Source organism: Oreochromis niloticus, linkage group LG3 (genome assembly GCF_001858045.2).
Source record: "Oreochromis niloticus isolate F11D_XX linkage group LG3, O_niloticus_UMD_NMBU, whole genome shotgun sequence".
NCBI lineage: Eukaryota > Metazoa > Chordata > Actinopteri > Cichliformes > Cichlidae > Oreochromis > Oreochromis niloticus.
In genome coordinates this window covers 45,872,743-45,896,099 of record NC_031967.2, presented here as the reverse complement: position 1 = coordinate 45,896,099, position 23,357 = coordinate 45,872,743, and the positions used below count along the sequence as shown (strand labels likewise).

The 23,357-nt window shown below is 37.6% G+C and overlaps 2 protein-coding genes and 1 long non-coding RNA gene across 6 annotated transcripts; 1 reads left to right on the top strand and 2 right to left on the bottom strand.

Annotated features, from left to right (window-relative positions):
* Positions 1–59: 59 nt before the first annotated feature.
* LOC106096553 (uncharacterized) lies at positions 60–5,086 on the bottom strand. Of its 2 annotated transcripts, none has more exons than XM_013264477.3 (6): positions 3,568–5,086; positions 2,740–3,003; positions 1,720–1,977; positions 754–861; positions 521–586; positions 60–312 (listed from the first exon to the last, which is right to left on the bottom strand). In XM_013264477.3, the coding sequence occupies exons 1-6, from the start codon at positions 3,596–3,598 to the stop codon at positions 206–208; spliced, it is 834 nt and encodes a 277-aa protein (XP_013119931.1). In that variant the 5' UTR covers positions 3,599–5,086; the 3' UTR covers positions 60–205. The 2 variants fall into 2 exon arrangements, with proteins under 2 accessions (XP_013119931.1, XP_025757455.1); XM_025901670.1 differs by having other exon boundaries at positions 754–858.
* Positions 5,087–5,090: 4 nt separating this feature from the next.
* LOC102080466 (high affinity immunoglobulin gamma Fc receptor I-like) lies at positions 5,091–9,687 on the bottom strand. 2 transcript variants are annotated; one of them, XM_025901683.1, is made up of 6 exons: positions 8,730–9,687; positions 8,051–8,314; positions 6,969–7,223; positions 6,549–6,659; positions 6,214–6,279; positions 5,091–5,890 (listed from the first exon to the last, which is right to left on the bottom strand). In XM_025901683.1, exons 1-6 carry the CDS (start codon positions 8,758–8,760, stop codon positions 5,829–5,831), a joined length of 789 nt encoding a protein of 262 aa, XP_025757468.1. In that variant the 5' UTR covers positions 8,761–9,687; the 3' UTR covers positions 5,091–5,828. The 2 variants fall into 2 exon arrangements, with proteins under 2 accessions (XP_025757468.1, XP_005460687.1); XM_005460630.4 differs by having other exon boundaries at positions 5,093–5,890; positions 6,549–6,662.
* A 3,896-nt stretch (positions 9,688–13,583) lies between these two features.
* LOC109194250 (uncharacterized) lies at positions 13,584–18,261 on the top strand. Of its 2 annotated transcripts, none has more exons than XR_003215591.1 (4): positions 13,584–14,084; positions 14,181–14,271; positions 14,438–14,595; positions 15,430–15,447. It is a non-coding gene; the product is annotated as an uncharacterized LOC109194250 (long non-coding RNA). The 2 variants fall into 2 exon arrangements; XR_002059905.2 differs by lacking the exon at positions 15,430–15,447 and adding an exon at positions 17,736–18,261 and having other exon boundaries at positions 13,585–14,084.
* The last annotated feature ends 5,096 nt before the right edge of the window (positions 18,262–23,357 follow it).

The window sequence follows — 23,357 nt, the reverse complement described above, 5'->3', positions numbered from 1 at the left end:
TATATATATATATATATTATTATCTTTATTTATTTATTTATTAAGTGGGTTTACTTGAAAAGAGACCAATGAGGATTTCCAATGCTAGTGTATTTCTTTATTTTGTTCTTTCTTTCTAATATGTATATTTCTTTGCAGGTGCAGTGTGGAACACAGAGTGTACAGGTAGGTTAAAGTGCTTAAACATATCACCGTTATCGCTTCATCAGCTGTCGGCTTTATAAGTGAGCACAGTGCACGACGTGTGTGTGCAAACGCATCTGTATGCAGCCTTAGATGATAACATCAAGGACCTCTTCCTCAGTCGTCGACCTAACAAAAAGAAAAAGAAAAAAAAGATGCAAATGACCAGAAAGGAAATGAACGTGCTTAGCACCAACATGTCGGGGGCATTTCACTCATATGAGTCATTTCTGGATTGTGGGACTCAATGATTAAATTTGAATTGGTGCCATTATTATGATTATTATTATTATTATTATTTAGGTTAATAACAAGGTGTCTGTGTATGTGTGTTTACCTTTTCTCCTGCACTTTTGTGTGTAGATGACTTCAGTGTACGGCACGACCACAGGGTCAATTTTACCTGCAGCAAAAAAAAAAAAAGTGTTGCAGAGCATTTAAATTGTAAAAGTTGGACACATGTTTATTTATTTTTTTCATTTACAATATTTTAGCAGAGTTAAACTGTAACAGTCTTCTGAATGTTACTCTTCACATGCCAAAAGACAGGGATTTCTTCTGCATGCATACCTTTGCTGCTGAGACTGAGCAGAACTGCTGAAAACAATAAGAGGAAGATGCAAGCCACAGGAAACTGAATGTGTGTCAGACCAGGATGACGCAGTTCAGGATGTCCTGCTTCAAAACACAAAAACCACAGGTTAGCATGATGATGGAAACAACAGTGTCCACTGTGTACATGGCTCTTTATTATTCTTTATTTTCATCATCAGTGATTTAGGGCAGAACAGAACTGAGGATCCTTCGATTTGCCAACCAATTTATCGGGAACAGAACAGAAAGTCCACTGACACGATTGCATCATTTCACTTCCTCAAGTCTGTCAGATGAACATGCATGACACATCCAGTTTACAGGATTTCACTGTTGTCACTGGGGAAGGCTGTGAAGTCTAAGCTTAACCAAAACGCTCCTTCAATGTGTGAGACGTCACACTTTCTGAACATGTCGAGGAATTCTGCTGTTCTGACAAATTAACATGCATAACCATTACTGTACAATGCCAGAACATATGTAATGTCAACAGGTGATAAATCTCTGGCCTTGTAAGTTGGATAACTTGCATGAGCATAATCATCCTACTTCTACTTCCTCTCTGTATCTAAGATGGTGAATATTGACTGCAGGGAGTGGAATGAAGTACCAGCAATGTGTGTACTGGTACTTGTCTGCATTTTTCCCCTAATATAACATGTATAAATAAAAGATGAGATGAATTTATCTTTGTAAGCCAACAGTTATGTTGTTAAATGGAATTCACACAGTCATTAACAAAACTTTCAAACCACAACCTGATGTCATCACACAACCAGGAGCAGTTTGTTTGATTTAAGGCACCTTAGATTCAGTAACCATAAGCCAGTATACATTTGCTCCTAATAAAATTCACTGTACAGTTGAACAAAGTAATAATAACAACAATAATAATAATAATAATAATAATAACAATAATAACAATAATAATAATAATAATACTTGTCTTATCTCTGACAGTCATCCAGCTGTCAGGTGAAACTCCAACTCCAGAGATGTTGCACTTGTAGAGTCCCTCATCACATTTAGATACTCTGTAGATAGTCAGGTTTCCTGTTGAGCTGCGTCCAATAAGAAGCTCATTTTTGTAAAATTCAATGATGAGATTATCATAGACAGTGGTCATGTGATTACAGAGCAGAATTACAGTGTCTCCCTCCATCACAGGATGAACAGGACTCTCCAGGATCACAGAACCAGCTGAAAGACAAACATGTAAAAGGTCAATGCAATACTGGAGTCTACTCCGATCCGATTTAACTGAAACAAAAAGCAAGACTTCTTCTTCTTCTGTTGCCATAAATTTACACAATCAAGAACTCATGTTTATATAAAATTCTAATTGGGCCTTTGTTGAGTAATGAGAAATATTCATCAAGGCTTACATCATATTCAAACATGCAGGTGCACTCTCTCAGGTTAATATTAATGAATAGAACTGGGGATGTCAGCAGTGTCACCGGGAGAGCAGGAAGAAAGGAGAGAAATGTAAACACTGTGTTATTTAAGACTACTGAGCTGGGCAGAGGGGAGGGAGAGTTATGTCTTTGTGCAGACTGTAAATAAATGGACACAGAGGTGCTCAACAAGCTGGAAGAATTTCTCTGTTTCTGTTATCCCACCGCCTGAAAGCAGAAGTTCATGTATTCTGAACCCTACAACAGATAGTTTGCAGTTTATTCCAGCGCTGCATTTTTCAAACTGCTTAATAACAAATGATCCGATCTGCTTTTATCAGCTGGCCAGACAGCAATGGAAAATATGATTAAAAAAATCAGTTAAATCCTTTTCCACTACTTTCCACTAGTTTGTGATTTATGGTTATTTTAGTTTATTAAAGTTCAAATATGTCCATATTATCATGTTTGCTTGAGGATTTGAAACGCGTGACCTGAAAAGTAGATTCGCATTTTAAGTCCATTGTTAACAAAAGGCTGAAAAACATGGAATGTGGAAGCCCACCTGCCACAGTGATGGTGACAGCATCGAAGCACTCTCCTGCTGCAGACTCACACCAGTAAACTCCACTGTCTGCTGGGTAAAGGTCACTGATGAAACAGTGAGATTCATTTATTCCATTTGAGGATGAGGGACACGTGGTGTTTATGTGTGAGGACGTGTTCCTCTTAACTCTCCACTCTGAAGAGTTTTCCTGCTGCCCACAGCTGATTGAGATGGAGTCATACTGGAAGAACTGGGATCTGTTGGGAATGACTCTGAGTGAAGCTGCACAAAAGAAAAATGATTGAAAGCTGAGATATTTAATTAAACATGTTACACATGCACATATATTCGAGTTATAAGTGGAAACATTCTTATTGACTGCCATAAAGGCTTACTTTGCAGTAATGATAATTTATGAGTATTTTCATAATGGCTATGAAGTTGAAAATAAAGTGCCTAAACCATACATTAAATCAAAAGTTGCAGGGTGCTACAATGAATAAAGTCGGTCTAATTTAGCCGTTAAGACTTTAAACATCCTGGAACTAAAGTTCAATATTTTCTCAAAAAACACCAGAAAAAAAAGAAGAAAAACATGTAAACTTTAAACATCAAAAATAATACCAAGTTAAATATTTGCTACTTCTGCTAAATCATTTCACGTTGCCTCCAGTTGTGAGAGCAGATGTGAAAGTGAACTGTAAGAGAAACCACTTCCTCATCTCAGCCTGGACTAAATTTTGATGTTATTTGAATTTTAATGTCTCCATGGAGAACAAATTAAACACATTAGTCAGCGGCTCAAGTGGGTTGCATACAGCACACACATATAAATACAGTACTCACCAACAACAGCACAAAGTGTGATGACCTCCATGATACTTGGCTGCTGATATACGGACTGGCTCAGTCGTGGCCTGAGAAGGTTAAGTCACACCTCTGTCACAGAGGCCACAGCTTCCTGCTGGTGTGGAGACGTAAAGCATCACATCACACAGTCACAGTTTGTGGCTCCACCTTATTTACTTCAAATCAACCACCTTCACCTAAACAAGTAGAAAAGCCTTACCCACTGTGTGTATCGCATTAAATGTGTAACAATTAAGATTTAAAGACTTTTGCATTAATACTGTTCAAAATGTCATGATCCTGGCAGTCCGTCCTCCCACCCCACCACCTCCCCCCTCCTCTCTCTCTGTCTCTCTATTTGCTTGTTTAGTTTGAGGCCTTAAACAAAGTTTGGTGTGCTTCTATAGCAGGATCGACTTTTTAATCTGTAGACGACTATCATCTCGTTTTAGCTTACATTTGTGTTAATCTGCAAATGAGGACGTAGTTCCATGCTACAGCACATTAGGTGCTAAGAGAATATATATAAAAGCATTTCATGGGTGAAGTAGAAGAACACATCACATTTTAATATCTAGGTTTTCATCACTATACATGTATCTGTGTGTAGTTTTAATCATTTTTAGTCACATATTAAATGATCCTGTTTCAGTGAGATTTATTGTTACCCATTGATTTAGAGCTGAAAGATAGATTTTGGTTACATAACGTCATGACCCAGCTCCTAAGCCAATTAGTAACAAATTACCATAGTCGTATATATATTTATGATATTTATACTGACCAACTGCTAGATACATAAATGAGAAAAAAAACAGCCTCTGAAAAACATAAAGATATATAAAAAAAATTGTCAGGATTGTGTGTGTGTGTGTGTGTGTGTGTGTGTGTGTGTGTGTGTATTCATTCCTGTTTTCATTCCTGTCTCACCAGGGTCGTTAGGCAGGGTGTCACAACGATGTTATCTTGTGGGGAAGATTTTGTACTGAAAATGTTTTATTTTATAATTTAGAAAGAAGAAATTTATCCAAAAAAGGACAATTTAACAAAACAAAAACAAGCCCCTATTTTGTCTTTAGCATCATCTCATTGGCTGATTTACTGTGTAAAACTGTAAAACACATTGAAGACAAAAACACCTGGAATAACCTCTCAGTATATTTTAAATGGGAACTCAAATCCTGCATCTGGACTCCAGTTAAGGGGATTTGTATATAAAAAATAAGACACAACATGTAAAAAAAGTACACGAAAAGAAGTCTGTAGTGGAAGCATGTTGAACATTGACGAGGGTAGTTTCATCCACAACCATTGCTGTTTTCAGTAAATCATGTGTGAAGGCAAAATTTAGGACGGATCCATGTTTTTAGGCACATGAATCATTTGTGGACATATTACCCACATAGCAAAATTGGTATGGCCCAGATCTGGCCCACACAATGTGCTTACACATGGCCCACATACTGTAAAGAATGACGGCCCTTTGGTGGCCCAGATCTGGTTTGCCAGAGGTGGCCCACACATGGGCCAGTTGCAGACACACTGCTGGCCCTGTGCTGGCCAAGATGTCAGCCTAATGTGTACCTTAATCAAGCCATGTAATAACAACATGTGCCCGAACATAATAGTGCAAAAGTAAAATGACAAATCTCTGTTCAGACAGTAAAAAATAGGAACATTTTCCTATTTTGATGGAACATTGGCCATCACTGCCAGACCTGGCACACATCTGGTTGACATACACCCTGCCATGACACCAGTCAGTCAGAAGTGCCAGCTTGATGCTGGATCCGGGGAAGACCTGTTTTCTATGAGCCTGGGCCACATAAACCACACCATAATTGGGCCAGATGCGGCATGCCATCACATAAACAGTGCCATCTATGCCAGGCCTGACCCATATCTGGATGACATCCCACTTACCCTGCCAGAAGTCAGCCAGCAGTACCGGCTTGACACCAGATCCGGTCCAGATCTGTCTGCTATGTGGGTTTGATATGAGAGCTAATGAGTAAAAGTATTGAACTGCCAGGGCAGTGTGTGTGTTTAATTTTTAGAGTTAATTGACCCAGAAAAGTTCATTTCCCATTTTTTCAGTTGTACAAAGAGTAAATATCACAATAAAAATTTATTTATGATTCATACTCTACGATATTATTAACTGTCATTTATTTTTCAGTGATGTTTTTTTTTTCGTAAAAACTAATTTTAAAAAGGCTTTGCAGGCTTTGTGAGTCAGCTCATGGTGAGGCATTTATTTATAGACAAGTCTTTGGAGCCTCAGAAGAGAATAAAGAGGATCTCTTCCTCAGGGGTTCACCTGAAAAAAAAAAGGACGTAATTCATGAAAAGTGTAAACTGTTCTTCACACCTTACACCTACACTTTTATATGCCACCTTCCTGTATGCAGGCTTAATTCTTGTGACGCTTTCAAAATTGTACCACTCTCCATTTTATTTTTATTTATTTAATGATAAATTAAACACTAGAATGTGCTGTTTTCTACTGAAATCATTATTTTTTGACACAAATTCTACAAGGTTTCTTTTGATTTACATTCAAAATGTGAGAAACTTGCAAAAATGAACCTACTGATTAATTGTTGCCATCATTAATACTGAGATGTGTGTCAGTGTGTTTACCTCTTCTGTTGTAGTTTAGTTTGGTGGTGACTTCAGTGTAGAGCACAACTGAAGGGTCGATTTTACCTGCAGCAAAAAACAAATCAGAGAGCATTACAATCCTAAAATCCAGAGATGTTTTTAGGGTGGGTATGATGAAGTAAACTGAAAGCACAGCTGTGTTTAAAGTTAATTGTGAACCTTTAGTATGCTAAAACTGGGAACTGAAACTGTGACAAACATTTGAAACGTTACTATACAAAACATGTTTTCATTAATTTCTTTAAAAGTTAAAAAAAAAGAAAGTAAATTTGTTTTTTCATTTACAGTGTAGTGCTATTTTTCCATGTCCTGACCTTCATGGGTTTTCCAGAGAATGAGCAGCATTACTGAAACCACTGAGAGGTAGATGCATACCACAGGAAGGACAATGTGCATCAGGCCAGAGGGAGCCAGCTCACGGGACACTGCTTCAAAGCAGAAACACTCCAGGTTATCATCAGTGTGAACAAAACAAAGCTTACTTTACTCATTTTATATTTATGAGTCTCTCATGTACAGTAAATCATGAAATAAACAAAGTGGAGGATACTTTATTTCTAGCCAAACACTTTATTGGGAACACGAAACAAAAACAGCTCCCATGACTGCTTCACATATTTTATCCACATAAACTACAACTACACAAACATGACATGTCTCAGACCAACCACAGAGCTTTGTTTTTGTCTGTTCAGAGTAAAGTTGAAGTTACATAAAAAATTACGCCCCCTCACCCCTGATAGTGACAGTCAGCAGGCTGTCTGGTGATTGTCCAACTCCAGAGATGTTACACTTGTAGAGTCCTTCATCTGATTTGGAAACCCTGTGGATGGTCAGGTTTCCTGTAGAGCTGCTCCCAATGAGATCATCATTTTTATAGAATGTAGTAGTGAAACTGGAGGATGAGCCTGCATTGTGTCTACAGTGCAGAGTTACAGTGTCCCCCTCCATCACAGGATGGGCAGGACCTTCCAGGATCACAGAACCAGCTGAAAGATAAAGACGTCAGAGTACAAAATGAATAAATCAGCATATTGGAGTCTACTCTATTAGTTCAATCAGTTTTGAAATGAAGAGCAAGGTTTCTCTGAATTCTCCCCAATTACACCAACAAGTGCTGCTCACAGTTTTGCTGCAGCATTGCAATTGTGCCGAATATTCTTGGGCAAGATAGTAACCCTAAGTTGGAATGTGATGAATTTCAGATAGAAAGCACTTAAGGGTGAATGAGGCATGTTATATAAAGCCCTCTGAGAGCTCCAGGAGAGGAGAAAGGTGCTATATAAGAATCAGTTCGTTTACCAGAGCTTTTGAGAAGTTCATGATGAGAATTATTTTTGATAATGGTGGCAAAAATTTGTTAGGCTAAAATCCAATGTGGACGTCTGTAGTATGCAAGCATTTATGTCCTTAGCATCACAGAAGTCTTTAACTGTGTTGGGCATGTGGACACTGTTACCAAGAAAAAAAGGAGGATTGAGATGAATTTCTTAGGAAGGACATTAACAAACTGTCAGATTGTGTAAGACTACAAAACCTGGCAGAGAAGGAATACTTAGTAAATTAGTGAAATTTGATTAGATTAAAGTAAAAAGACAGAAGAACAGTTTCACAGCAGATATTAGCAAATGAAACTTTGTGTCTCCCAACGTTTCTGTGGTTGCTACTGAAAAGAGGGCAATTAAGATTTGTAACAAATGTCTCACTAGTTATATTTAAATGTTTGTGTTTATGGTTGAATGATGAGTAAGTGTTCTGTGTCCCATACAAAAAGAAAATAAAAAAAGTTTTCATTTCCTTGTTTGTTTAAACCCACCTGTCACAGTGATGGTGACAGCATCAAAACACTCTCCTGCTGCAGACTCACACCAGTAAACTCCACTGTCTCCTGGATAAAGGTCACTGATGAAGCAGTGAGACTCATCTATCCCATTTGAGGATGAGGAACATGTTGTGTTTATGTATAAGGATGTGTTCCTCTTAACTCTCCACTCTGAAGAGTTTTTCTGCCCCCCACAGCTCATGGAGATGAATTCATACTGGAAGAACTGGGATTTGTTGGGAACGACTCTGAGAGAAGCTGCACAAAAGGAAAAAAAAGGTGGAAAGCTGATATTTTTCTTTTGCCATCAACCAGGCATTTAGTCATATGATGATTTCAGAAAAACAATCAAAGTAATTCAAGCTTCCGGCTGAAATATGTGTTTCATTACTGCTAGAAACAGTTCAGAGATATAAACATAGACTTGTTTTCCAGTAACACTGCAGCTCCTGACTCTTGCAGCTCTAGTAAACAGCATTAATCGATACCACAGCAGAAACTGTTGGTTTAGGACATGATAAGCAACTTTATAAACAACCACTTCCTCATCACAGACCTGGCTAAAAACTTTAGTTACTGAAATGTTATCAGCTGCAAGGAGTACAGATCAATCTCATTATTCAGTGACTGAAGTGGATTTCAGACAGTGGACACATTTGTATACAGTACTCACCAACAACAGCACAAAGTGCAGCGACTTCCATGATGCGGCTGCTGATATACTGACTGGCTCGACGGCAGCTGAACAGTGTTAAGTCACGCCTCTGTCACAGAGGGCACTGCTTCCTGCTGGTGTGGAAACATACAGCATCACAGCTCATCACCTCACTACCTGACTCCACTCTAATTTAAACTTTTTTGTTTACCTGTATTTACCCACAATAAACTTCTAATAGCTTAAAATGTCACAGTAACTCTAACTCCTTCTTTCACACTTGAACAGGTAGCATTAGGTTGAATGTGTGTCACAAAATCTTTTATCTTTACCATCTCTTAGACTGATTTCTGTGGAAACCTTTTAGCATATTTTAAGAAAAGTTGACTGAAGACTTATGACATATAAAGCGTGTGTCTGTTTGTCTGTGTTAGCCCTGCGACAGACTGGCAACCTGTTGAGGGTGTACCCCACCTAATAGACTCCAGAAAGTTCACACAATATTAATGATAAGTGCTCATATTAAAATGCACAAGCACATTTAAAATACACTTTTCAATGTGACACTAGTATCAACACTTTTATTATCACTGTGAAATTTCAAAGGTTTTGATTAGTGACCACAGATGGGCAACTAACACTTAAAAAAACACACACAAAAAATAAAAATAAAAAAAGACCTGATTTCTGTTAAGAGATTAGAACATAAAAATAAGTAGGAGCCATTCTTCACACCTTACAGTTAGAGGTTTTTTGTGTTACCTTCAGTTTCACCTTTTGCACAGATGTATAATTTTCCTCCATAGAGACTACATTGTGGCATTATTCGCATAATAAATACAATATTGAAGTCCATAGCAATGTTTCTGTCTGTGTGTAAAATTACCTTCAACCTGTGTGATGGCAAATTCTGTGTACAAAACAACTATCGGGCAAAAATGTTGAAGAGCATTTAAATCCTGAGATTTTTGGTGTAGGTCTAATGAAACTATCCAAAAGTACATTTGAAAATGCCAAAGCATTGTTGGCACAATGTAAGTATAGCGAGAAAAAGAGGGGGATAATCACTCTTTTGTCCAGGTAATATCAGTGTATTAAAACGTCAACATTTGATGATATTTTCTCAAGAAAATATCATCAAATGTTGACATGTGGAATGTTTTCTATTCACAGTTCAATTCACTTCCTTCAAAGTACTGTCATTTCTTCTAAGCATTAACCTTTGGAGCTTCTTGAGAGACAGAGCAGAAGAGCTGAAAACAGTAAGATGTAAAGCAAAGTACAGGAAGTATGTGTGTCGAACCACAGTGAGGCGGCTCAGGAAGTCCTGCTTCAAAACACAAACACATGAGGATAGCATCAATGCAAATTTTCTCCCATCTAAACTCAGCTCTCTGTGTCTAGATGGATGAGTTCATATTTATTATTCCCACACTTAAAGTAAATTATAGTACAATTCTGTGACGTCATCAGTGAGCGCGAGAGGGAACACGAGTGAGTGGAGGCTAACACAAACGGCGTGAGAAGGCAGAGCATGGGTTAGCAATGCCACGCTTCATGTAAACGGCAAAACTGGAAAATAAAGTTGCCAAAAAGAGAATGGAGTGATATGATATTATGTCACAGCTGCAAGGTCTTGTGATGTTACAGCATGTTGTCATGTCACAAAATGAGATGTTAGGAAACTGGAATAAGTGAAAGACCCCCCCCCTCCCAGAGCCACTCATGTTATACCAAATTAGTAAGTAATAGAAAAACAATTAAATGACAGTAAAGTTTCTGTTTTTCACTGTCTAGTACAAAAATTTCTTCTAAAGTAAAAGACAAATTTCATCAAACAAAAAAACGTTATTTTTTAAAGAATAAAGGACAGTCTGGGAGCAGCCAGAACTTTTTTCTGTCATTTTACATATTTATCATGTTTAAAAACAGAGATGTGCTGTTAAAGTTGCACTTATTTCTCTTGTATTAAGATTTAACAGTGACTAAATGTGTTGTTAAACATTTTTACACTGACAGAAAGTGGAGATTCATTCATTCATCCGGCTCACTTGAGACCAAAGTGGGCTGTATATGCCCCTTGATGTAAAATGAGTGTGACCACCCACACATCCCTGCTTCAAATGCCAGCATCTGTGTTTAAGCTTCACCTGTGTGCATCCGGTGGTGACATGGGTGAACTTGAGACATGTTTCTTAGAATATCTGGTGTGCAGTATTTAAATTTCAGGCAGAGAAACAAGACATGACATGATAGAAGAGAAGAGAAAATAAAGCATGTTTAAACTGAACTGGTCTGACTGCTTTGTGAAAATATGCCTCTGTAGAATGGTTGACTTATATATTCAAAGACACGAGTAAGAGATAGGAGGCAGTGTATCAGCAGTGTCATATCAGACTACAACAGAAAGGTCAGTGGGTGGTTTTGGTTTAAGGTTTGCAGTGAAATAGAGGTTATAGAAAATCCTCATTGGGAGTTTGCATTCACTAAAGTAATGACTTTGTGAGGGCGTGCTAATGAGTGTTCATGAGTGTTAGAAAGTTGCTAAAAATAACACCAGTTAACTAAAACACTTCCTTCAGATTCTGCAGGTGTAACATAAGAAGAGAAGCCTCAAAGATCTTTATTTAACAGTTTACAAATAACTATATGGATCATACTTATAACACTGTGGAGCTGTGTGGAAAAAAAAAAAAACAAGAAATATGAAAATAACCATTACTGAGCACTATAGATGCTAAAGCACACATTACTAACAACATATAATAGGCAGTAAAATGTTGAATGAAAATGAGAACAGAGAGGAGAACATGGAAGCTGGTGACAGTAGACCTAATCCCCGGTATCAAGGGGAGCAGCCAAACAGCTGTTGTTTTTGGCTATTCTAACCTAAACATCCAGTCAAAATCCCACAGCATACTTGGCAAACTGAATCAAGGTTTTCACATAAACCGCAACAACAATTACAAAAGCCGGAGGTAACTGTATTGCAACAAAAGCTGTTCAAACAATCACATCATCTTGTTAAGCTTGCGTCCCGACTTGTAGTGATAGCTGTGCACACAAACACGTACAAGAAAATGTCAGTATCATCCAAAATAACAAGCATTTATCATTCAGGATAATAAATGATACGATCATTATCAACAGGATCAAAACTTAAAGGTAAATTTGGATTTGAGAAAATCTTCACATTTACCTGGCTGCTGCTGGTTAGTCGTTCCTAGCAAGGCAAAGACAAAAAAAACAGCTGCTGTTATCGGATATTCTCATTTAAACAACCAAGACATGCACTGAAACGCACACAGCAAGTTTGATTTAGGTTTTGATGAAAACACAACAATATTCACAGAAGTCAGCGAAAAGTGGTTCAGAACATTTACAAAGCTGTTCAAACACTTGTAAAATTTTGTTAAGCTTGTTTCCTGAAGTGTTGTGATAGCTTTGCATACAAACACACACACAAACAGGGAATCGTGAATGTAAACAAAAATAACAGGTTTTTTAATTATTTATCATTCAGGATTATCACTCTTTTCTTTAATAGTTTCTCATATTATTGATGCTAGTAAATATGAAGTGTTATCCTTGAGTATTAGAGTTTCAAATGTAAATTTAGATTTGCCCGTCTGCTGCTGCTCAGCCATTCCTATAAAGGCAAAAACAATCACAGCCACAATGACAACAGCAGTGATGATGCCAATGTCAAGGTAAATGCCTGCCTGCAGTCCTGAAAGAATAAAAAAAAGCACCAGTTGGAAAAAAAAAGTCCACAAATAATTACATAAATAATTATAATTATATTCGTTTAAGGTTTAAAATGTCGAAAAGTAAAGAAATATATCAAAGTTTAACATTAGTGTTACTGAAGAAAATATTTTCATATGTGTATCTGTCAACATTTGATTTTTGTCAGTGGTTGAAAATAAACCTGTAATAATCCTGTCACTCATTTGTGCTTACTGAACTTGTACTTACAGTACAGTCATATAGAAATATCAACAAATGTTATTTTATCATTTTCGTTTCACAAAAATGCTTTATCAGTTTGAAAAACACTTTGTAAATAATAATAATAATTATAATAATAATAAAAATACACATATACAGCAGTGAATTTAAAAATAGTAATTTTAGCTTGTTTCTTATGTGAATCCTCTGTCAGTCTTGAACCACTGTCTATTGGAGCTGTTGGACAAAATGATTGCGATAAATGTAAGAACATTGATTTACAGCTTACTCCCATTTTGATTATATATATACATACCAGACAGTTCCTTGGATGTTTAAACTGGAATAAACTTTGTTTGTATTATTCAGCTAGTGCCATATCTGTTGTAATATATAGTAGACTTGTAGTCAAGACCGCCTAATCCGAGACCAAGACAAGACCGAGACCGAGTCGAGACAAGACCAACACCAAGACCGAGACAAAAAAAGTCTTTAAACTGCAGCCAAATTGATTTCAATAATCTTTTTTAATTATTATTTTAAAACAACTTTATGTTGTTGTGTTTCACGCCATATTATCAGACCACCTTAAGTGGGTCCGCCTTAAATTTTGAGTTTGTGTGATCGCTGTTGATTGGTAGCTAAACTGCTGGTAAACTGTGTACAGACGTTTTACGTTCGAATTGCAGAGAAAAAAAAATTCTGGTAGCAACATTGTGCAGTATGAGCGAACCATTTCACCAAAAAAAGGGGAAGCAAGGCAAGATGTGGCTGCAGCGGTCTGCAGACGTGACTTCTGATCAAATTCGAACCTCCTCCTAAAGAAACAAAGAGCGACATTACATTGCGGGATGACGTCACCTGAAAATGACCAATAGCGGCGCGCCCGGCGTTTATAGATAATTTTAGCAGTTCGTTTTTTTTGAGTGAGGTTGTGAATTTAGTTAGCATTTGTGAGTTGAGTTAGCATTACTGTCGCGAGGGAAGCATTGCTCTGGATTAGTTTCTGTGTTTGGCGTGCTTAATTTGCTAGGGAGGAATTACCAAAGTACATGGAGTTATGTTAACCTGTAATTTCTGTGGTAAGGTAGTTCAGTCATCAAGGGGCTACGTGCTTCATTGTAAACTGCATCGGAATGAGCCACGTTGTTTCTTTTGGTGTATTGAAGCAGGCTGCAAGCAGACATACACCAGGTATGGCGCGTTTAAGGCTCATTTTTACCGAAGACACTCTGCCCCCACCCATGTCACTGGTGTGGCGGTGGTTTCTTCGTTTACATGTGCAATGGCGATGTGTGAACGTCAGTGTCAGAACTCTCTCTTTATGATTAAAAAGGTTTGTTTTGTTCCTGCCCTTTTCAGACACTGAATTTGAGCAGAAACCATAAGGATACTCAAAGGACCTGTGACTCTCAGGAAATGGTGAGATTTCAGGTCATAATCTTTTTTTCTTTTTTTTCCATTAAATTCATTTTCCTTTTTCCCTTTACAATATTGCTGTTTTGTTTTTGTAAACAGCATCAAATGAGAGGGACAGATGAAACAGTTTCAAGACAATGGCAGGAAAAACATGCTGAAGATTGAAACAAACCTTGGCTGGAAATATTTGGTATGTGTTTTACCGTAAATCAAATTGTTGAAAAACATTCAGCTACACTGCAACACAGGGAAACTTGATTTGCACTTATTTTGTTACTTTAATTTCTTGTCTCATTATTTTTGTCAGTTATTGTTGTTTATGGTGTATACCCTTCTTGTTTTCTTTCTGAATGTAGAAGGTATCTAGCCAGTCCACAATGAAAGCTTCGTTGCACCCCATGAGTCTTCTGGCAGAAATGATGGCGCCTGTATTCTTTGGTTTCCCTAAACATCACACCCTGCCTGTTTATACGAGGCTCTTCAATTAAGTCTGCACCCAAAGATTCAATAAGAGGTAAGCAGTGGTATTATTCAAGTTTTGCTAAAGAAAGATGGACAGGAGACACTAATCTTAATCAGCCGAGCTCAGGTTCATGTCCAGGTGAGCAGTTTCATACGCTATAAAATGTAGATTGAATGATAGGTCTCATCACCATGTATTCAGCCATTAACTTCAAGTTCTATGATAAATCAATAGGAAACTTAAATACGTTTTCCAACAAATTATGATTGTGATTAGGGCTGCGTTGTCTACAGGGAGTGCAGAATTATTAGGCAAGTTGTATTTTTGAGGAATAATTTTATTATTGAACAACAACCATGTTCTCAATGAACCCAAAAAACTCATTAATATCAAAGCTGAATGTTTTTGGAAGTAGTTTTTAGTTTGTTTTTAGTTTTAGCTATTTTAGGGGGATATCTGTGTGTGCAGGTGACTATTACTGTGCATAATTATTAGGCAACTTAATAAAAAACAAATATATACCCATTTCAATTATTTATTTTTACCAGTGAAACCAATATAACATCTCCACATTCACAAATATACATTTCTGACATTCAAAAACAAAACAAAAACAAATCAGCGACCAATATAGCCACCTTTCTTTGCAAGGACACTCAAAAGCCTGCCATCCATGGATTCTGTCAGTGTTTTGATCTGTTCACCATCAACATTGCGTGCAGCAGCAACCACAGCCTCCCAGACACTGTTCAGAGAGGTGTACTGTTTTCCCTCCTTGTAAATCTCACATTTGATGATGGACCACAGGTTCTCAATGGGGTTCAGATCAGGTGAACAAGGAGGCCATGTCATTAGTTTTTCTTCTTTTATACCCTTTCTTGCCAGCCACGCTGTGGAGTACTTGGACGCGTGTGATGGAGCATTGTCCTGCATGAAAATCATGTTTTTCTTGAAGGATGCAGACTTCTTCCTGTACCACTGCTTGAAGAAGGTGTCTTCCAGAAACTGGCAGTAGGACTGGGAGTTGAGCTTGACTCCATCCTCAACCCGAAAAGGCCCCACAAGCTCATCTTTGATGATACCAGCCCAAACCAGTACTCCACCTCCACCTTGCTGGCGTCTGAGTCGGACTGGAGCTCTCTGCCCTTTACCAATCCAGCCACGGGCCCATCCATCTGGCCCATCAAGACTCACTCTCATTTCATCAGTCCATAAAACCTTAGAAAAATCAGTCTTGAGATATTTCTTGGCCCAGTCTTGACGTTTCAGCTTGTGTCTCTTGTTCAGTGGTGGTCGTCTTTCAGCCTTTCTTACCTTGGCCATGTCTCTGAGTATTGCACACCTTGTGCTTTTGGGCACTCCAGTGATGTTGCAGCTCTGAAATATGGCCAAACTGGTGGCAAGTGGCATCTTGGCAGCTGCACGCTTGACTTTTCTCAGTTCATGGGCAGTTATTTTGCGCCTTGGTTTTTCCACACGCTTCTTGCGACCCTGTTGACTATTTTGAATGAAACGCTTGATTGTTCGATGATCACGCTTCAGAAGCTTTGCAATTTTAAGACTGCTGCATCCCTCTGCAAGATATCTCACTATTTTTGACTTTTCTGAGCCTGTCAAGTCCTTCTTTTGACCCATTTTGCCAAAGGAAAAGAAGTTGCCTAATAATTATGCACACCTGATATAGGGTGTTGATGTCATTAGACCACACCCCTTCTCATTACAGAGATGCACATCACCTAATATGCTTAATTGGTAGTAGGCTTTCGAGCCTAGACAGCTTGGAGTAAGACAACATGCATGAAGAGGATGATGTGGACAAAATACTCATTTGCCTAATAATTCTGCACTCCCTGTATGTATCACTTTTACATAAGTAGATTTAAAGGATAACTATTGCCAAAACGCAACCTGGGCTGTTTGTTTTTTTTACTGTATCGATTTTGATGCGCTCAAATTTATGCTCCGGCCCCCTAGTATTCCCATTCACTGGCTATTGACCACAAAACAAAATCACGGTCAATCTCAAAAACGGCTCGTTTGTCGTAATTATGCTTTTAGATATATGTTTGTCTCGTTTACAGTTAAAAAAAAACAAAACAGCCTAGGTTGCATTTTGACAATAGCTATCCTTTAAGAACTGTATATTTTACACTTAAGAAATCATTTATCATTAGATCTGTTTTTGGCAGCACGTTTTGTTCATTTCTGTGCATTTTGCTCAAGCACTGATTAGAGCAGGGCGATATGACCAAAAATATTTATCACGATATACATTTGAAAATTTGCGATAACGTTATAACTGACGATATAATTGACACTAGACAAAATACTTTACAACTCCACAACTTTATTAGTGCAAAAAACCCCATCAATGTATTTTCACTTAAACAAGGAGCTGTTTTTTATGTGCATTAAAGTTATATAAAAATTTAACAGTGCAAATGCAAATTCCTTGCTGACAGTTTAACCAAAAGGCATTTCCAGTGGAAATTGGCCGACATATCCTCAGCAAAACCATGTAGAATATCCACAAAACTTAAAAAGAGGTTATACACACACAATACAGTAATATTATGTTGAAGCACAGTACGTATCACTCCGCGAGGCTCCTGCCTACGATAGCCGTAATGCTCCGACAATCCATCAAGCGGTGCGGCTTCGTAACTTAGCAAAGTCTTAGTGAAACATTTGACAGATTTTCGAGCGCCGTGTACCACATAAAATCGTTTCGAGGTCAGTAAACACAACCAGAATTCATACATAAGGCACATGGGATTATAAGGGGCACTGACGATTTTCAGAAAAATCAAAGGATTGATTTTAAGTGTGCCCTATTTTCCAAACAACACGGTAATAACGACGGCCCGCTAGCATGGTCTACCAAAAATAGTGCTTTGTTATGTATCTGACGGACGAAAGCTAAACCAGTTCCACACCACTGAAGTTGCAGCATTTTTACAAACACATTCTGGTTCATCCGTTTCATTTAACGATCCACTTTCGCTCTTCTCATTCTGCGTCGCCGCCATGTGCATATGTAAACATAGGCACTGCGCATGCGCGTTTTACCCATATTCTATCGCGATATTTCATTTTCCTATCGTTGCCCAAAATTACACCGGTATTACCGTGAACGGTATGATATAGCCCAGCCCTAGCACTGATCAAACTTTGTCCATTTTTTGCTGCAGAGGCGATCCTGCCAGTCCAAAGTGAACTCCTGATGGACATTGAAGTACTCCTGCAGAGCTTGTATCTTCGACACCATGCGCATTAGAAACTCCACTGAGTCCTTTCCTTCACCAAGGCAGGACCCAGTGACTCATTACTGTTGATAGGTCAGGGGCAGGTAATATTTTGTTTCATGTTTATTCATTCCTCCATGGATTACCAGCCATATATATGGACACATGCTGTATTCTCAAGATCTATGCTGTTTTGTAGGAATAGAGAAAATGATATGTTTAGTCTGTTTTCAAATGGTATGTCAAATTTTCTCATTGTTTATCAGTAATATTCACTACCTTGGTTATATATGAGCATCTTTAGATTTTTCTATATTTAGCAGTTGCAAATGTAAAATGTACGTACGGTAAACCATTTATGTTCCTCATATTGTACTGTATTTTTAGCGGTAAAATACCGGCAGCTGTGGTTGCCAGGAATTTACCGTAAAATGTATCTGGTCAAAATAAAATGCTGTAATTTGTTATACAATTTCACTGTGTTTTTTACTGTCAAAGGTTTTAATAAGGTTTAACATATTTCTGTTATTTTTACAGTTATTTACAATAATAGGGTCTATCCTATTACTGTTAAATTAACAACAAATTACTGTAAATATTATTATATTATAACGTTTTTTTTTACTGCAAATATCCGTAAAAAGCTATGGAAAGTTGCATTTTTTACATTAAATTGCTGTATAATTGACAAATATATTTGTTTTTTTCTATCATGATTTTGGTAAAATAATACGTTGTCTACCTTAAAATTTAGGGTTACAAAACCAGTATACCGTATTGTCTTTTACAGATCCCACATTTTTTTCACGGTATATTCCTGGCAACCACAGCTGCCGGTATTTTACCGTAAATTTGACAGTTTTTTTTTTACAGTGCAGACACTATCTCTACTTTCAAGATTAGGCTTAAAACTTTCCTGTTTGCTAAAGCATATAGTTAGGGCTGGACCAGGTGACCCTGAATCCTCCCTTAGTTATGCTGCAATAGACGTAGGCTGCCGGGGATTCCCATGATGCATTGAGTTTTTCCTTTCCAGTCACCTTTCTCACTCACTATGTGTTAATAGACCTCTCTGCATCGAATCATATCTGTTATTAACCTCTGTCTCTCTTCCACAGCATAACTTTATCCTGTCTTCCTTCTTTCACCCCAACCGGTCGCAGCAGATGGCCCCGCCCCTCCCTGAGCCTGGTTCTCTCGGCGGTTTCTTCCTGTTAAAAGGGCGTTTTTCCTTCCCACTGTTGTCAAAGTGCTTGCTCATAGGGGGTCATATGATTGTTGGGTTTTTCTCTGTATTTATTATTGTGCGATCTACTGTACAATATAAAGCACCTTGAGGCGACTTTTGTTGTGATTTGGCGCTATATAAATAAAATTGAATTGAATTGAATCACTTCACTTCCTGGCTCCACTCTAATTTTACTTTTTTCTTTTCTTTGTTTATTTTTATTTACTCATAATAAACTTCTAATAGCTTAAAATATCACACTAAATCTTCTTTCACACTTGAACAGGTAGCCTCAGGTTGAATGTGTGTCTCAAAATTAAGATGTTTAATTTTTTTATCTTTACCATCTCTTAGACTGATTTCTGTGGAAGCCTTTTAGCATATTTTAAGAAATGTTGACTGAAGACTTATGAAGTATGTATAAATATAAAGTATGTATAAGTATATAGTAGTATGTAGTATGTATAGTAGTATGTAGTATAAAGTGTGTTTGTCTGTGTTAACCCTGCAACAAACTGGCGACCAGTCGAGGGTGTGCCCCGCTTGATAGACTCCAGCCCTCCTGACCCTGAATAATGGATGAAAAAAAAATGGATGGAGTTGATGAACCCAAAAGGGACTGAAAATTCGCCCAATGTTAATGATTAGTACTAACATTAAAATGAAAAAGCATGTTTAAGTATCAACACTTTTATTATCACTTTGAAATTTCAAAGGTTTTGATTAGTGATTACAGATGGCCAACTAACACTTGGAACCTCTTAATATTATACCAAATCAACTTTCCATTTAACACCTTATTTACTCATAATGAGCCTGATTATAGCTTATATGTGGGAAGCATCACTTCTGCAGCTTCTTCCTTAGTGGTTCACTTAAAAAAACAAACAAAAAAAAAAAACTGTTGACCTGTTTCCTGTTAAGAGATATAGAACATATAAATAAGTATGAGTCATTCTTCGCTTGGAGTGTTTTTTTGTTTTTTTTTTTGTTACCATCAGTTTGACCTTTTTCACAGACGTATAATTTTCCTCTATAGAGGCTTAATTCTTGTAATGTCAGAACGAAACTACATTGTGGCATTATTCACATAAAATACAAATATTGAGGTTCATAGCAATGTTTCTCTAAGTGTGTGTGTGTATTTACCTTCAACCTGTGTGTTGGCGACTTCTGTGTACAAAACAACAGGGCTGAGTTTACCTGCAGCACAGAAATGTTGTAGAGCATCATGACATTTTTAGTCTAGGTCTGATGAAACAATCCAAAAGTGCATTTGGAAATATGAAGTGTAGTGAAACTCTCAACAACTCTGGTTGACATATGATGAGCAGTGTTGATCTCTACATGTCTTAAAACTATGAAAAGCACATAGTTTATAGTTTAAAGCATCACTGGTGCTTTAAACTATGAAAAGCACCAGTGATGCATGGTTTATCTTCCCCAATGTTTTAAAGTACTAGTTTTTTAATTTACACATTAGAGACCTTTTCAAAATGATTAAACATTCAATTATTTCCCAGTTTAAAGAGTTAAATTGTTAATTTTTATTATGGACAAAAGTGCGCCATTTGCTTCCTCTGAAACCACATTTTCTTTCCTCTCTACCACTGCACTATAAAACCATGCATTCTGTAATGTCAGCATTTCATTTTGAAGAAAAGTAGTGATATTTTACATTTTTATAGTATTCTAGACCAGTGCATGAAATTCTTGTATTTTGGCCAATCATATTATGTCATGTGACCATCAGGGAACCTTAAGAGGGATTTGTGTGGATGTTTTTGTGAAACTTCAAATAAGCAACTGATTCATCAATAGAAACATTTATTATGCAAACTGGAACAAAACTGAAAACTTTAACAAAAAAGATAAACACAACAGAACATATAAAATATGAAAACATTTGAAATCGAAATGTCCTGGCTTCTAATATGTGATGTATGTGTGTGGTTGAGATAAAGACATAAATAGATTGAGAGAGGATATGTCATTCTGTGTGTGTGTGTGTGTGTGTGTGTGTGTGTGTGTGTGTGTACGTGTGGGTACATTTAGTTCATTTCTAGCAGGTCCTGCAGCATGTGACCAGGTGCTCTCTACAAATGCAGCTGCTACACTGGTTGGTGGTTCGATCCCTGGCTGCTCCAGACTGCATGCCAAATATCCTTGGGCAATATACTAACCCCAAATTGCTCTCTGATGCATCCATTGGAGTATGAATATGTGACGAATGAGCTTTTGGCCATGGAATCCCTAAAGGGGAAAACACGGGGAGAGGACTTGTATGACAGCATGTCAGAAGTCATCAAGAGGCACAAGCTACCTTGGAGTACACTCACCAACATAACCACAGATGGATCGCCAAATCTGACGGGAAAAAAAGACGAGTTGCTTAAAAGAATCCAGCACAGGGTAAGAGAGGACAACCCCTCATGTAGTGAAGCCAGTTGTAAAATGCATTAACTTTATTAAAGTGAGGGGAATTCAGCATCGTCAGTTTATTAAGTTTCTTGATGCTGATCACCAGGACTTGCTTTACCACTCCAATGTCTGTTGGTTAAGTTTGAGGAAAGCATGTCAACAAGTGTGGGAGCTCAGGAAGGAGATTGTCTCATTTTTGGAGCTACTTGAGAAAGATGGTGATTTTCCTGGGCTGAGTGACACAGATTGGCTTTGTGATTTAGCTTTTGCTGTGGACACACTGACACACATGAATGAGCTGAATGTGAAGCTGCAAGGGAAAGACCAGTTTGTGCATGAAATGTACACAAACATCAGGGCCTTTAAAACCAACCTTGTTTTATTCTCAAAACAAATGTCAAATAAGTTATTCGCTCATTTCCCCACACTGGCTATGCTGAAACAGGCACCTCAACCTGTGAAAAAATACAGGAAATCACTGAATGACCTGCATGGAGAATTCTGCCATCAGTTCTCTGATTTTGGGAAAATTGAAAAGTCACTTCAGCTGGTGTCATGTCCCGTCACACAAGACCAAAAACAGCGCCACAGGAGTTGCAGTTGGAACTGACTGATCTTCAATGTGACTTAAAGGAGAAGTTCAACTATCTTAAACAAAGAGGATGCTGGTGTTGTTTGGCTCTACGTATGTATGTAAACAGACTTTTAGTGTGATGAACAACAACAAAGCATCCCACAGATCCCAGTTGAGTGATGAACACCTCAGATCTGTTCTGAGAATTGCCTCAACAAAACTAACACCAGAATTCAATGCTCAGACAAAAAAGGGTGATCAGCAACACTGTTCCCACTAAAAGTGGATGCAAGTATTAAAATTATAATGCCTTCTTAATGTTTTTGTTTGATATGTATGCATCTGGTGCTGGTCTGGCCCATTTTTTACATTTTAAAACTCAGTGTGGCCCCTGAGCCAAAACGTTTGCCCACCCTGCTCTATCAGCACTCTTTCAGACGCTTTCTCTGTACAGCTCCTCCTGACCTTCTCTATACTCTTACAGCAAACAGCAAATCTGTAGTGGTCTTTCTATGAAGACAGAAAAGAGAACTACAGATTCTTCTTATTTCCCAATTTTCAGTTTTGTTCTATTGCTGCTCTTGTTATGCAGGAGCTCTGTATTTTTGCAACACTGCAAAATGTATTACAGTGTTAAAATATGTTAATAAATTAGTAGCTAGTCTTTTAGTCTATGCAGATAATCCCAAAAGAAAAGACAGACACACTTCAATCTGAAGAATGAAGACTCCCTTTGCCTTTGTAATCCTTGGTGAGGCAAACATAGAAAATTACATTCATATATTTAAATATTGCATATTGACTACTTCTGATTTTTTTTTAAATATCTTTACACAAGCAACAGCCATTTATTAAATGGGACAAAACCCTCATGGCAACTGCAGGTTTAAAGATATGTTGCAATGAGCATGCACCCACGTTCTTCACAGTTTAGTATATTTCGTTTGTCATGGGAAAAAAATAATGAAAAAAAAAATTAAACCCCGAAATGTGGATAATTAAAAGAAGATTAACTATAATAAGCCATGACTATAACCCAACATAAAGATTCAAGAACTAGTGATTTTTACTGTTGTCTTCTGTTTGAAGCTTCAAACTCGCTTTTTAAAGTGTCTGCAGTCTTTTTCGGAAACACAAAATGTAAAGTCAGAGATGTAGTGTGACCTGCTGGAGATAAACACCTTAATAAGCTGTTGCTTTGTTAGCTGTGTTTGAGTTGTCGCTCACAATTAGAAAATATAATGGACTTATCGTCATGTCTCAGTTGTGAAGTAAGAAAATGAAGCGCTTGCATGCTAAGAACTAGTTGAACAACTCGGTCACTGAGTAATAAAGCAACTTTTAG

Excerpts from the sequence above, each read along its gene's own strand:
- LOC106096553 (XM_013264477.3), bottom strand. The coding sequence starts at position 3,598 with ATGGAGGTCATCACACTTTGTGCTGTTGTTG. Across the intron at positions 862-1,719 it reads GACTGTCAGAGATAAGACAA|CAGGACATCCTGAACTGCGT; the intron begins GTATTATTATTA and ends TGTGTTTTGAAG. Across the intron at positions 587-753 it reads GCTCAGTCTCAGCAGCAAAG|GTAAAATTGACCCTGTGGTC; the intron begins GTATGCATGCAG and ends TTTTTGCTGCAG.
- LOC102080466 (XM_005460630.4), bottom strand. The coding sequence starts at position 8,760 with ATGGAAGTCGCTGCACTTTGTGCTGTTGTTG. Across the intron at positions 8,315-8,729 it reads TGCACTTTGTGCTGTTGTTG|CTTCTCTCAGAGTCGTTCCC; the intron begins GTGAGTACTGTA and ends CCTTTTGTGCAG. Across the intron at positions 6,280-6,548 it reads TCTCTGGAAAACCCATGAAG|GTAAAATCGACCCTTCAGTT; the intron begins GTCAGGACATGG and ends TTTTTGCTGCAG.